Raw genomic sequence first — 13,865 nt, 5'->3', positions numbered from 1 at the left:
GTCCTGGGTGTTCATTGGAAGGACTGATGTTGAAGCTGAAACTCCAATACTTTGGCCACCTCATGCGAAGAGTTGACTCATTTGAAAAGACCCTGATGCTGGGAGGGATTGGGGGCAGGAGGAGAAGGGGGCGACAGAGGATGAGATGGCTGGATGGCATCACTGACTCGATGGATGTGAGTCTGAGTGAACTCCGGGAGTTGGTGATGGACAGGGAGGCCTGGCGTGCTGCGATTCATGGGGTCTCAAAGAGTCAGACATGACAGCAACTGAACTGAACTGCAGCCAAATAAATAAATAATATTTTAAAAAATTTGCTGGGCAGTTTTGAAATAAGGGCTTCCCTGGTGGCTCAGCTGGTAAAGAATCCACCTGCAATGCAGGAGACCTGGGTTCGATCGCTGGGTTGGGAAGATCCCGTGGAGAAGGAAATGATTTCCCACTCCAGTATTTTGGCCTGGAGAATTCCATGGACCACAGTCCATGGAGTCGCAAAGAGTCAAACATGACTGAGAGACTTCCACTTTCACTTTTCACTTTCCCTTTGAAAATAATAAAATTTCTAAAGCTGGAGTCCCATTAAATATCAAATGTCATTTTTTGTTTTATTTTTTAAATTTATTATTTATTTTGGCTGTGCTGGGTCTTCTTTACAACATGTTGTACTTTGCAACATGTGAGCTTAGTTGCAGTATGTGGGATCTTAGTTCTCCAACCAGGGATTGATCTTGGGCCCCCTGCATTTGGAGCGCAGAATCTTATCCACTGGACCACCAGGGAAATCCCCAAATCAAATCTTATTAAATGCACATACATAGCAGAATGGGTGAATAAACTATGGTAAGTCCACACACCAGTGTACCATGCAGCTGTAAAAAAGAATGAAGAAGATCTTGAACTGAGATGGAGTGATTTCCAAGACACGGTATAAAGTGAAAAAAGCAGAATACAAAGAATACCTACAGGGTGCTGCTCTCCATGTAAGAAAGAAAAAGATCCAAGGAATTTACATAGTTGTTCCTCTGTGCACCAGAAATACCAGAAGAATAAACTAGAAACTAAAGGGGCTGGTTTACCTAAAGAGTGTGGATGGTTAAAAGTGGAAAGAAAGAGAGAATGCAATTCAAATGGTGTGGTGTGTACTATAAGCCAGGCACAAGGCTAAGGGTTGCTACCCTGGAATTAAAAAGCTAATTCTAAAATTTCCATGGAAGAACAAAGTACCAAGAGTAGTCAAGACAATTTTGAAGGACAATGTAGGAAGACAAGAATTCTTATAAGCTATGGTAATTAAGGCAGTGTGGTTTTGGCATGGGAACAGATGATTAGGCCAATGGGACAGGGTAGAAGTTAAAAAAAAAAACAGACACAGATGGGAATTCCCTGGTGGTCCAGTGGTTAGGACTCCATGCTTCCACTGCTGGGAGTCCAGGTTTGATCCCTGGTCGGGGAACTAAGATCCTACAAGCTGTTCATCTGACCAAAAGAAAAAAAAAAAAAAAACAGACATAGAAATTTACACCAGAGTTGGCACTGCAGATCATTTGGGGGGAAAATGAGACTGTTCTGTAAGTGGTCCCATGAAGATGGATTATTTGTGTGGAAAAAATAAAATGAAATGAAATTCCTAACTTGTAGCATCCACAAAAAAATCCAGCCAAATCTGATATTTGATTGTGAAAAGCGAAACTATAAGGAAATATTAAGATACCTGTATGATCTTGGGTGGGGGGAAGTTTTCCTAAATTAGGGAAAAAATAATACATGTTGACTCCATTCAGACTAAACTTCTAGGCATCCATAAACATGTTCGATTAAATGACAGCCTAAACACAGGCTGGGTCAGATATTTACCCTATGAATAATCAATAAAGGGCTAGTGTCTGCAATATACTTAAGTAACTCCTGCAAATCTGTAAGAAGACCAAAAAGAAAAATTGAGAAAAAAATATGAAAAGGGAATTAACTGAAGAAGAAATTCCAATGATCAATAAACATATTAACAAGTCTTACAACTTAGGACTCCCCTGGCGGTCCAGTGGTTAAAACTCTGTGCTTCCAATGCAGGGGTGGCGGGTACGGGGTGGGAGGTGGTGAGGGTTCGATTGATCCCACAGGCTGCCCAGGAACTAAGATCCCACAAAGAAATAAAAGAACAACAACAAAACCTGCACCTTAACTGTAATCTGACAGGCAAATAATTGAAACCATCAGAAATTTCCCTCCCTTTGATTGGCAAGATTAGACCGGGGAGGGGCAGCTGTAGAACTCTACCGCAGTGCTGGTAGAAGGAGGCATTAGTTCTCTTTGCTGCTGCAACCGGTTACCACATACTTACCATCTATCATCTTACTGTTCGGAAGAGCAGAAATCCAAAACAGGTTGCACTGGGTTGAAATCAAGGTGTTGGCCCAACTGCTTTCCTTCTACAGGCTCTTGCAAACAATCATTTACTTGTCTTCTTGACCTTCTACAGGCAGCCTGTGTATCTTGGCTCATGACCTCTTCCTCCATCTTCAAAATCAGCAGTGTAGCACCTTCAAATCTCTCTCCCTGACTCTCTCATCTCCCTCTTTCACTTATAAAAACCTTTGTGATTATATTGGACTCACCTGGATAATCTAGGCTACTTCCTTCATCTTGTGATCTTTAATTGCATCTGCAAAGTCTCTTTTACTACGTAACGTAAGATATTCATAGGTTCAGGGATACTTGGATATCTTGTGGGGTGATTTATTCTGCTTGCCACCGAATGTAAATTGTTATAACAACTTTGGAGAACAGTTTGTAGTAAGATGTACAATATGTTGTCAAATGGAAGATTCTCATAGCCAATACCCAGTAATTATGCTTCTAGATAAAATCTTAGAAAAATTTTCATATAATGTGTCTAAGAAAGCATATATGTTCATTCTAGTATTATTTGTAATAATAAAAAATTTAGAAATAACCTATGCTATGCTATGCTAAGTCACTTCAGTTGTGTCCGACTCTGTGCGACCCCATAGATGGCATCCCACCAGGCTCCTCCGTCCCTGGGATTCTCCAGGCAAGAACACTGGAGTGGGTTGCCATTTCCTTCTCCAGTTCAGGAAAGTGAAAAGTGAAAGTGAAGTTGCTCAGTTGTGTCTGACTCTTCACGACCCCATGGACTGTAGCCTACCAGGCTCCTCAGTCCATGGGATTTTCCAGGCAAGAGTACTGGAGTGGGTTGCCATTGCCTTCTCCTAAAGTGTTCCTAAATAGGAGAGAGAGTGTGTGTGTATCAGCCATATAACAAATACTACAGTTAAACTGAACGAACTACAGTAACATGTGTCAATAAGGATACATCTCCCAACAGAAATTTGGATGAAGTAAGCAAGTTTCATGATTTCCAGTTTGTGGAAGGTGGCACCAATGGGGCATTTCCCCTTCTTTTTCCTGAAAATCACCCCCAAACAAGAACAATTAACAAAAAATCTGAGTTCCAGTTATGCTGAAATCAGAGCCTTAAAACTGCAACCACCAGGGCAGCTGAAGAGCCTCCAAGAGCTGTGCAGATAGAGTCATGTGCATGAAGGAAGGGAGAGAGGACATCACTCATCAGAGCTCAAGGTCAGCAGAGTCTGTGTCTCAAGAGGGAAGAGCACACCCTGAGGATTAAAGCTAGCATCACTCACCAAAAGCTAAAAATGCTGGATCAAATTTTAAAGACATCTTAAAAATTTTTTTTAAAAATTCATTGAATCATAGCTGATTTACAATGTTGTGTTAATTTCTGATGTAAAACAAAGTGATTCAGTTATACATATATATATACATATATATATATTCCTTTTCATGTGTCCATTATGGTTTATCACAGGATATTTAATACAGTTCCCTGTGCTACACAGTAGGACCTTGTTTATCCATCCTACATATAATAGTTTGCATCTGCTAATCCCCAACTCCCAACCCATCCCTTCCCCACCTGCTCCCCCTTGGCAACCACAGTCTGTTCTCTATGTCTGTGAGTCTGTTTCTGTTTCATAAATAAGTTTGTTTGTGTCATTTTTTAGATTCCACATATAAGTGATATCATATGGTATTTGTCTTTCTCTTTCTGACTTACTTCACTTAATATGGCAATCTCTAGCTCTATCCATGTTGCTGCAAATAGCAGTATTTCATTATGTTTTTATGCTGAATCGTATTCCATTGTGTGTGTATATATATGATATATATATATATGTGTATATCATATCTTCTTTATCCATTCATCTGTCAATGGAAATTTAGGTTGTTTCCATGTCTTGATTATTGTGAATAGCGCTGCTATGAACACACGAGTGAATATATCTTTTTTGTTGTTGTTATACATTCTCTATTTCTTTTTGGCCATGCCAAGAGGCATGCAGGATCTTAATTCCTTGACCACGGATCAAACCTTTGCTCCCTGTAGTGGAAGCAAAGAGTCCCAACCACTGGACTGCAGGGAATTCCCTGTATCTTTTTGAAGTGCAGTTTTTTTCTGGGTATATGCCCAGGAGTGGGATTGCTGGATCATATCGCAACTCTATTTTCAGTTTTTTGAGAAATTTTCAGACTTCAAAAACATCTTTTAAATGCAATGCTGAGCTTCCAAGAAAGTACGAAATTTTTAGAGTAGAAAAAAACCCAAAGTAAAAGCAGGAACTGCTTTAAAATGCACCCACGGTTTTGTTATTATCCACGTATGGCGAAGCTGACAGATCAGATGGCTGCCATTGAAAAGATTGTTGTTTGTTTCAGTTTTCTAGAGGTGGGGCAGGCTGTGCCTTGCAGGGTTACCCAGGAAACATGAGGCCAGTCCGAAGGCAGAAGGAACAAGGGAAGTGTGAGGGCCAGAGCCTTTGTTGTGCGTGTTTTTTTTGTTTTTGTTTTTGATGGAAAGACGGGGCAAGGCAGCATAAGCAGGTTTATGACTGGCTAGTTTGAATAATTCCTATAGGCTTTAGGGTACAGGAGTTGTCTCGCTGTCTCTAGCTGTCTGAACCTGGCCTTGGAGATGATAAAAGCAGAGGAATATTACTTTCTGGAGTAGAAAGGCCAGATAGAGGAGGTGGTTGGATGTTGTATGGGGTCTGGATTAGTTGGTTTGTATATGAAAAGTACTCTGGCAAATATGTTGCCTGCTAACTCTGGGAATTAGTAGCCTTGGCAGGGGCAGTCTCTCCAGCGTCAGTACAGCCCCAGATACCAGAGCATCAAGAATACAGAAAATCAGACTGGTGGTCCAGTGGTTAAGAATCTGTCTGCCAGTGCAGGGGACACAGGGTTCGATCCCTGATCCGGGAAGATTCCACATGCCTTGGGGCAACTGAGCCCTCCACCACAACTCCTGAGCTCCAGAGCTGGGGAGCCATAACAAGAGAAGCCACCACAATGAGAAGCCCACGAATCACTATAAAGAGTAGCCCCTGCACAGCCAAAAACAAATAAAAGAATACAGAAAACATGGAAGTGTAGCTAATACAGGAACTAAGAGAAAAGGAGCGGTAAAGCAGGCTTTCACCCCACACTCACTGCTGACCGGAGAGACCTCCTCTTCCTCATGCCAGGCAGTGAGGACGGAAGATGAAATCCCAGGGCCACCTGGAGCCCCCCCACCTACACCTTCAGCATAAAGATGAACGAAGATAGAAACTTGCAAGGCAGAAGGAGACACCAAGGCAGCTTGCCTGCCTTAACCCTGGCATTGGTTAGAGGGGAAAAGTCTCCCTAAGCATCCACGACCACACGCTGCCTTCTCACCTCTGGTGTGATCCCCACAACCTCAGTTAGAAGATTTCATTCATCATTTACCTGCTTCTTGTTTTTGGTTGCTATGGTCCTCTGTTGTTGTGAGAGGTCTTTCTCTAGTTGAGGCGCACAGGCTCCTCATTCTGGTGGCTTCTATTGTGGAGCGTGGGATCTAGGGCAAGGGCTTCAGTAGTTGCAGCACTCAGGCTCAGTAGTTGCAGCATGTGGGCTCCAGGGCTCCAGGGCTTGGAGGATTTAATTTAAAGTGGCTGCAGGTTGGTAGTTTGCCTAGGGAACTGGCAGAGTGAAAACAAACCCTCTTTGGCAGAGAACACCCACAACAAGCCCTCAGCATGAGTCATACCAAATATGAGTCAGGATTAAAAAGTACCCAAAGAAAAAGACCATCAGGAGTAAGAATTAGCAAAAATAACAGATTCAGACCCCAAGGCCGTTGATATTGGAATGACTAGATAGAGAATGTGAAATGTTTAAAGAAATAGAATGAAATTAAAATGAGCAAGGAACAAGAGACCATCCCTGTGGGCGGAGATGGAAGGTGCCTCAGTTGGATCCAGCACGTAAACATAGTTGGGCACAGGGGCAGGGATGGGGGCCCTTGAGGACTTAGGATTCAGGTTCATAACTCCCTGGAGAACAGGTTAGTCCTCGCTTACAGTAATGGCGAAAAGCACATTCAAAAAAAAAAAAGCTCAACGTGCTTCATCAGCAGGGAAACACAAATTAAACCCCAGTGAGCTTCAATTTTACATGGATGAGAATGATGAAAATAAAAAAGATTGACAATACCAAGTGCTGGGAAAGATGAGGAGCAACTGGAACTCTGCTGTGTATAAATTCTATTTCAGTAATTTATGCATAAGTTATATATCTACTAAATTACATAGTTTTCAAAAATATAAAAAGTAAGTTTACTACATACAGTTTAAACCATGAAAGATGATAAGATCATGCTATATATTGCTTAGGGATGCATGTATATGTAACAGAAGTATATTTTCTTTTTGTGTGTGTGTGTGTGAGAAACCCTAATTAAAAAACCCCAAATAAAGGGTTCTCCCTACTTTAGAGATGTAGAGGGAATTAAATCCAGTCAGGGACTGAAGACATTTGTCTGTAGTGTTTTATTTACGAAGCTGGGCACACACATGCTCATTGTATTATTTTTTTATTTAGCTAAAATATTCTTAATTTAACAAAAGAGGACTTCCCTGGTGGTCCAGTGGTTAAGAACCAACCTTGCAATGCAGGGGACACGAGTTTGATCCCTGGTCCTGGAACAGCCCACATGCCATGGAGCAGCTAAGCCCGGATGCTGCAGCTCCTGAAGCCTACACGCCCTAGAGCCCGTGCTCCACAATAGAAAAGCTGCTGCAGCGAGAAGCCCGAGCCCCACATGAAGACTATCGCCCCCTCACGGCGCAGAGAAATCAGTGTGCCCAGCAACCCAGACTCAGCGCAGCCAAAAATAAAAAAATCAAATAAATTAAAAACAAAACAAAAAAAGGGATAAAAAGTAAAATAAAGTAAAAATAAAATGAAAGTAAAATATGCTCATTGCGAAAGAGTGAAACTCAAATGATATGGAAAGTTATGAATTGAATAGTAAGTCCCTTGTACAATGGAAAGAGTGAGAAACTTTATTTTTTGGGGGCTCCAAAATCACTGCAGATGGTGACTGCAGCCATGAAATTAAAAGATACTTACTCCTTGGAAGAAAAGCTATGATCATCCTAGACAGCATATTAAAAAGCAGAGACATTAATTTGCTAACAAAAGTCCGTCTAGACAAAGCTATGGTTTTTTCCAATAGTCATGTATGAATGTGAGAGTTGGACTATAAAGAAAGCTGAGCACTGAAAAATTGATGCTTTTGAACTATGGTGTTGGAGAAGACTCTTGAGAGTCCCTTGGACTACAAGGAGATCAAACCAGTCCATCCTAAAGGAAATCAGTCCTGAATATTCATTGGAAGGACTAATACTGAAGCTGAAACTTCAATATTTTGGCCACCTGATGCGAAGGACTAACTCACTAGAAAAGACCCTGATGCTGGGAAAGATTGAAGGCAGGAGGAGAAGGGGACAACAGAAGAGGAGATGATTGTATGGCATCACTGACTTGATGCACGTGAGTTTGAGAAGGCTCCAGGAGTTGGTGATGGACAGGGAGGCCTGGCTGGAGAAGGCAATGGCACCCCACTCCAGTACTCTTGCCTGGAAAATCCCATGGGCGGAGGAGCCTGGTAGGCTGTAGTCCATGGGGTTGCAAAGAGTCGGACACGACTGAGCGATTTCACTTTCACTTTCACTTTTCACTTTCACTCATTGGAGAAGGAAATGGCAACCCATTACAGTGTTCTTGCCTGGAGAATCTCAGGGACGGAGGAGCCTGGTGGGCTGCCGTCTATAGGGTCTCACAGAGTCAGACACGACTGAAGCGACTTAGCAGCAGCAGCATCGGGGAGGCCTGGTGTGCTGCAGCCCATGGGGTCGCAAAGAGTCACACACAACTGAGCGACTGAACTGACTATACATGTTTCCATGTATTTTGTTTCATTATATATATATTTTAAGTTTATTTATTTATGGCTGCACTGGGTCTTCGTTGCTGCACACAGGCTTCCTCTAGTTGTGCCAAGCAGGGGCTCCTCACTAGTTGCGGTGTGTTGGCTTCTCATTGCAGTGGTTTCTCAGTTGAGGCTTGTGGGCTCCAGAGTGCAAGGTCAGTTGTGGTGCACAGGCTCAGTTGCCCCTTGACACATGGAGTCTTCATGGACCAGGAATTGAATCCATGTCCCCTGCATTGTCAGGTGGATTCTTAACCACTGGACCACCAGGGCAGCCTTCATTATATTCCTGTTATACCTATTTGTATGACAGTAATTACTGTATTTCAATAATTAAGTTAAAAGAAAGTAAGTCACCTCATCCAACCTCTCAGCTAACATCTTGCAGTGGAAGAATTTTCTGTGGTAACTTTCTGTTTTTACTAAATGGGAGAGTAGGCCCAGCAAGGGCAACCTTGGGTTTTGACGTTTCTCTCATTTCCACCCCGTACTGTCTCCCTAGGCTACCAACCTGGCTCCTGCAGACCCCAATGGCAAGGCAGACCCCTGTGTGGTGGTGAGCGCTGGCCGGGAGCGGCTGGACACCAAGGAACGATACATCCCCAAGCAGCTGAATCCCATCTTTGGAGAGTGAGGCTGGGCCCTGGGCTTGGGGATGGGGAGTGACTTTGCCATCTGGCCCTGTGACTCTCACTCAGGCAGCTAGTAGTGATGGTGGGGGAATGGACAGGGGTGCTGAGTCCACCCCTTCCCCCGCAGGACCATCCCCAGGGTGTGGAGGTGTTCTCAGCTGTGCTCTCTACTTGCCAGGGTCCTGGAACTCAGCATTTCTCTCCCTGCTGAGCCTGAGCTGACCGTAGCTGTGTATGATCATGACCTCGTGGGTTCTGATGACCTCATCGGAGAGACCCACATTGATTTGGAAAACCGATTCTATAGCCACCACAGGGCGAACTGTGGGCTGGCGTCCCAGTATGACATGTGAGTCCCACAGGGCCCTCGGGAGTCATTCTAAGTCTGACCAAAGACTTTAAAGTTCACATCCCACCTGAAGGTCCAGATCCTTTAATTTCATAGCAGGGGACTCCCCTGCGACCAAGACATTATAGCTTATTGGTCAAGAAATGGGCTTGGGAGTTGGGATCTGTAACTAATAAGTCACTTGACTTCCTTGAGCTTCAGTTTCCTCATCTGCAAAATGGGGGTAATAATATCAGTATCTCTTTTATAGGAGCATTTGGCATGCATACTTGATTTTCGCCATTACTGTAAGCGAGGACTAACCTGTTCTCCAGGGAGTTATGAACCTGAATCCTAAGTCCTCAAGGGCCCCCATCCCTGCCCCTGTGCCCAACTATGTTTACGTGCTGGATCCAACTGAGGCACCTTCCATCTCCGCCCACAGGGATGGGTACAATGCCTGGCGTGATGCATTCCGGCCTTCACAGATCCTGGCGGGGCTATGCCAACGCTGTGGCCTCCCCCCCACCTGAATATCAAGTCGAGGCTGTCAAAGTGGGCAGCAAACTCTTTCTGACACCGCCAGAGACCCTGCCCTCAGGTACCAGTCTCTCTCTGTTGGACAATCCAGAGGGGGCAAGATGGTAGAGCAAGGTATGGGGGAGGCCACTGATGATCAGCCTAATGTGTCCCCAAAGATGCCACCTCCCTCTGCAAGCAGAGGAGGTGAGTTTGGCTGAGTAAGGACAATAGTGGAGAGAAAATGGTCTTTGTTGGTGAGTGTGAGATCTCCGGGGAGCCCTAGTGAACCCCTCAGAGCCTTAGCTAATTGAGGACACAGGAGTCCCATGCAATATACAATATGGTGCAGAATTTAGCTTGTGCTTCATACATGGCCAGTGGTCTGTACTCTAAACAAGGTTTGCACAAAGGCCACAGCCCCTCCAATCCCACTGTCCCCCTACTGCTGGCTTTTCATTGGCAAAAGTTGTTACAGCAGCATCCGCCACTTTCTATGCATTGTGGACATGCCCTTCCAGGAAATGGGTTTGTCCAGTACAGCAGCTGCCTCAGCCCAGAGCGTCTATTGAGGGCAGGGGGTTGGGGGGGGGGTGGTGGTGGGAAGGAGGGAGCAGAGTTGGGAACTGTGTGGAACCCAAGCTCATGAACCTCTTGTTGTAGGTATCAGGGGCTCCAAGGCGGCAAAGGATGTCTCTGAGGAGGCCCAGGCATTACTGGTACTGCGGCGCTGGCAGGAGATGCCAGGGTTTGGGATCCAGCTGGTACCTGAGCACGTAGAAACACGGCCCCTCTACCATCCCCACAGCCCAGGGCTGCTGCAGGTGAAGGAGGGCTCAGGGCACATCCCCAGAGCCCCAGGACTCCCACCTGGTCCTGGACCTGGGCATGGCCACTTCTGACTCTGGCTCTTGATCCTGGTCCCCACCGTCCCCATTCCAGTCTTGGACTTCCATCCTGGACCCCCTCCCCTCACCCCAGACTCTGGTTCTGAAGGAGTCCCAGCCCTGGCCTACCAAGGCTCAGATGTGGCACTCCCAACCTGACCTCTACCCCAGATTTCTAGGATCTGGACCTGGGAACACAGGATCTCACTTTTGATCTCAGCCTTCCACTTCCAGGGCCTCATCTCTGAACCCCCAGTCTAACCTCAACCCTGGAATCCCCAGTTCAGACCCTGCCTTCATCCTCATCCCCCAGGATCTACCCCCCTGACTCCAGCTCTCCTTTCCACCTGGGGCAAGGCACAACCTCCGGCCCCAGGGCTGTTAGGGGAGGCGGGACCCCTGGAAGACCCTTCAGCCCAGTCCTGTGCCCCCAGGGGTCTCTTCACATGTGGATTGACATCTTCCCCAGAGATGTGCCTGACCCATCCCCAGTTGACATCAAGCCTCAGCAGCCAATCAGGTAAGAGGAGTCCTGGCCCCTCCTCCAATGGGGCGGGGACATCTTGGCCAGCCTGGACAAGGGCCCCTGGTGAAGCAGGCAGAGCTGACCCAGGCTTCAGGTAGGCGAGCCATTATTATTTTTTTTTTCATAAGCCACTGTGAGTTGGGTGACACTTGAAACTGAAGAGAGTCCAAGTACCAGTTAACTACCTTCTGACCTAAGCTGGTCTGAGTGGGGAGTGTGTGCACTTCAGATTTCATCAGCAATCTGTCACTTCCTGCCTCTGGGCTCTGCTTTCCTTGGTGTCAGTCTCATGGAAGCTTTCGCAGTCTGGAGTCAAGTGACTTTTAACAGCGCAAGCTTATATCTTACCAACCAGACTACTTGAGCAGAAAAATAAACACCTCTTTCCCAGTTAGAGCAAATGTCTTGGGCTAACTATCATTGGACCAGCTTGGGTCAAATGGTGATTCCTGAACCAATCACTGTGATCAGGGGGCTGTAATACACTGATTGGTCAGTCCTGGGTGATGTCCCCTAGGTGACAGACCCACCAGTATGACACAGTGGACAGTAGTGGGGGTAGGGTCACCCACAGAAAATCAAGGTGCTGTCGACAAATGAGGGGAAAGTAACACTGGGCAAAACAACAGATGAAACCATTTGACAGCCCAGGACAGGGCTACCTGGGGTAGGATCAAGAATGTCACAGCCCCTCCTCTGTCCCTTAGGGGCTTCATGCTCTCATCCCCACTTAGTGTTTCTCTGCAGACTGGCTCTCTCCGCTTGCACAGCACTTAAGCTTGTGGTAGCTCCAGATCTACGTCTGATGCTTTGGGACTCACGTTTTCAGGGTCTTGATTCCAAATTTATGGGAGGGAAAAATCTCATTGACCCAGCGTGGGTCAGCAGACCATTCCTGGTGCCAACTGCAGTGGCTGGGGTGGTCAGTGATACCTGGGGCTGCCCCTTCAAGGGACCACGGACATCTGATCACCTGGCTAGGCACACTCCGGTTGCTGAGTGTCAGTGGCCCTGCCCAGGTCCTTCCTGCAGCTCCTCCCAAGACCCCTCTCGAGAGTCTGAAAACCCTTCCCCAATACATCCCTCAGCTATGAGCTCTGAGTCATCATCTGGAACACGGAGGATGTAGTTCTGGATGACGTGAACCCTCTCACTGGAGACATGTCGAGTGATATCTATGTGAAAAGGTAGGCGTGCAGGCCGAGCTGGGCGCATGGCTGTGTACTGAGGTGACTGCGAACAGGGCCTTGGGTCCTGGGCTGAGCCAGAGCCCTGCCTGTCCTCTGGGCCCTGGATGGTGCCCGGAGCTGGGTGGAGGGACCGACCTGAGGGTGAGCGGACGGGCATGCTGGGTGAGGAGCCGATTCTGGACTCGGCCCTGCGCGCATGCCCACCCTCTTGGCCTGCACCTTTCCCCCGGTCCCAGCTGGGTGAAGGGGCTGGAGCACGACAAGCAGGAGACAGACGTTCACTTCAACTCTCTGACTGGGGAGGGCAACTTCAACTGGCGCTTCGTGTTCCGCTTTGAGTACCTGCGCATGGAGCGCGAGGTGAGCATCCGGCGCCGCCCTGGACGCTTTGCCCTGGAAGAAGCCGAATTCCGGCAGCCGGCTGTGCTGGTCCTGCAGGTCTGGGGCTATGACCGCATCTCCGCCAACGACTTCCTCCGTACTGCTGAGCTGTCCTCCCACCTCCATCCTAGCTCCCATTTCTGCCCTCATTGCCCCGCCCTTGGCCCCTGGTTTCCCTACTCTAACCAACCCTGAATCCTGGATTTCAGATCCAAGTCACCAACTTTTGCTTTCTGGCCTAATAATTTATTGAGTTTATTCAGCTCTGAGCATCATAACCTCCATTCCCACCCAGTCTCCAATTCAATCCTCTCATTTGACCTGAGCTCAGGTTACTCTGGCCCCACAGCTGTTAGTCCCTGCTGTGCCTTGTCCCATAGGACAACCCGCTGACATTTGGGCTGCGGTGTGTGGTGCATAGCTGTGGCCTGACCACTACATCCTAGCTTCTTAAAAAATGTGTCTTCGGGAGGTGTCATAGTTGCCACGCCTGGGACTTTTGTTGCAGCATCGGGATCTAGTTCCTTGACCAGGGATTGGACCTGGGGCCCCTGCACTAGGAGTGCAGTCTTAACCACTGGACTGCCATTCTAACTCTACATGCCTTGCCTTCCGTCTCCAGGGATTCGGTCAGGCATCAGTCACTTTCTAGCTCTGGGCTCTGCTTTCCTTGGAGTCACTCTCAGGGATAGGAGGTTGGCTCAGACAGACCTGCTCCTGCCTAACCCGGAGCGCTCTGGACTTGCAGGATCCCTGGAGCTGCAGCTACTGGACATGGTGCGAGGGGCCCGGGGCCCCGAGCTCTGCTCCGTGCGGCTGGCCCGGGACGGGGCCGCACCCAGGTGTAACTTGTTTCACTGCCACCACTTGCGGGGCTGGTGGCCGGTAGTGAAGCTGCGGGAGCCGGAGGACGAGGAGCAGGAACAGCGGGAGGCTCAGACCGGCAAGAAGAGGAGGAAGAAGAGGAAAGGCCGGTGGGAAGACTTAGAGTTCTCGGACTCAGGAGGCAATGTCTACTTCCTCACGGTGGGCAGGAATGGGGATGGGAGGGGCGGGAGGGTCGGGGG

At 47.3% G+C, this 13,865-nt stretch overlaps 1 protein-coding gene across 1 annotated transcript in view; it reads left to right on the top strand.

Annotated features, from left to right (window-relative positions):
• Positions 1-13,865, top strand: part of LOC104999444 (fer-1-like protein 4) — a 46,682-nt gene that overhangs the window by 32,130 nt on the left and 687 nt on the right. Inside the window, 9 exon segments of the mRNA XM_010855016.1 lie at positions 8,838-8,965; positions 9,146-9,316; positions 9,741-9,816; positions 9,818-9,896; positions 10,478-10,638; positions 11,136-11,221; positions 12,316-12,414; positions 12,654-12,895; positions 13,547-13,824. Coding sequence (XP_010853318.1) covers positions 8,838-8,965; positions 9,146-9,316; positions 9,741-9,816; positions 9,818-9,896; positions 10,478-10,638; positions 11,136-11,221; positions 12,316-12,414; positions 12,654-12,895; positions 13,547-13,824 — 1,320 coding nt within the window.

The sequence above is a fragment of the Bison bison genome, unplaced genomic scaffold (genome assembly GCF_000754665.1).
Source record: "Bison bison bison isolate TAMUID 2011002044 unplaced genomic scaffold, Bison_UMD1.0 scf7180017864352, whole genome shotgun sequence".
Lineage (NCBI taxonomy): Eukaryota > Metazoa > Chordata > Mammalia > Artiodactyla > Bovidae > Bison > Bison bison.
Note: the sequence above shows the minus strand (reverse complement) of the source record. Positions and strands in the feature narration are given on the sequence as shown.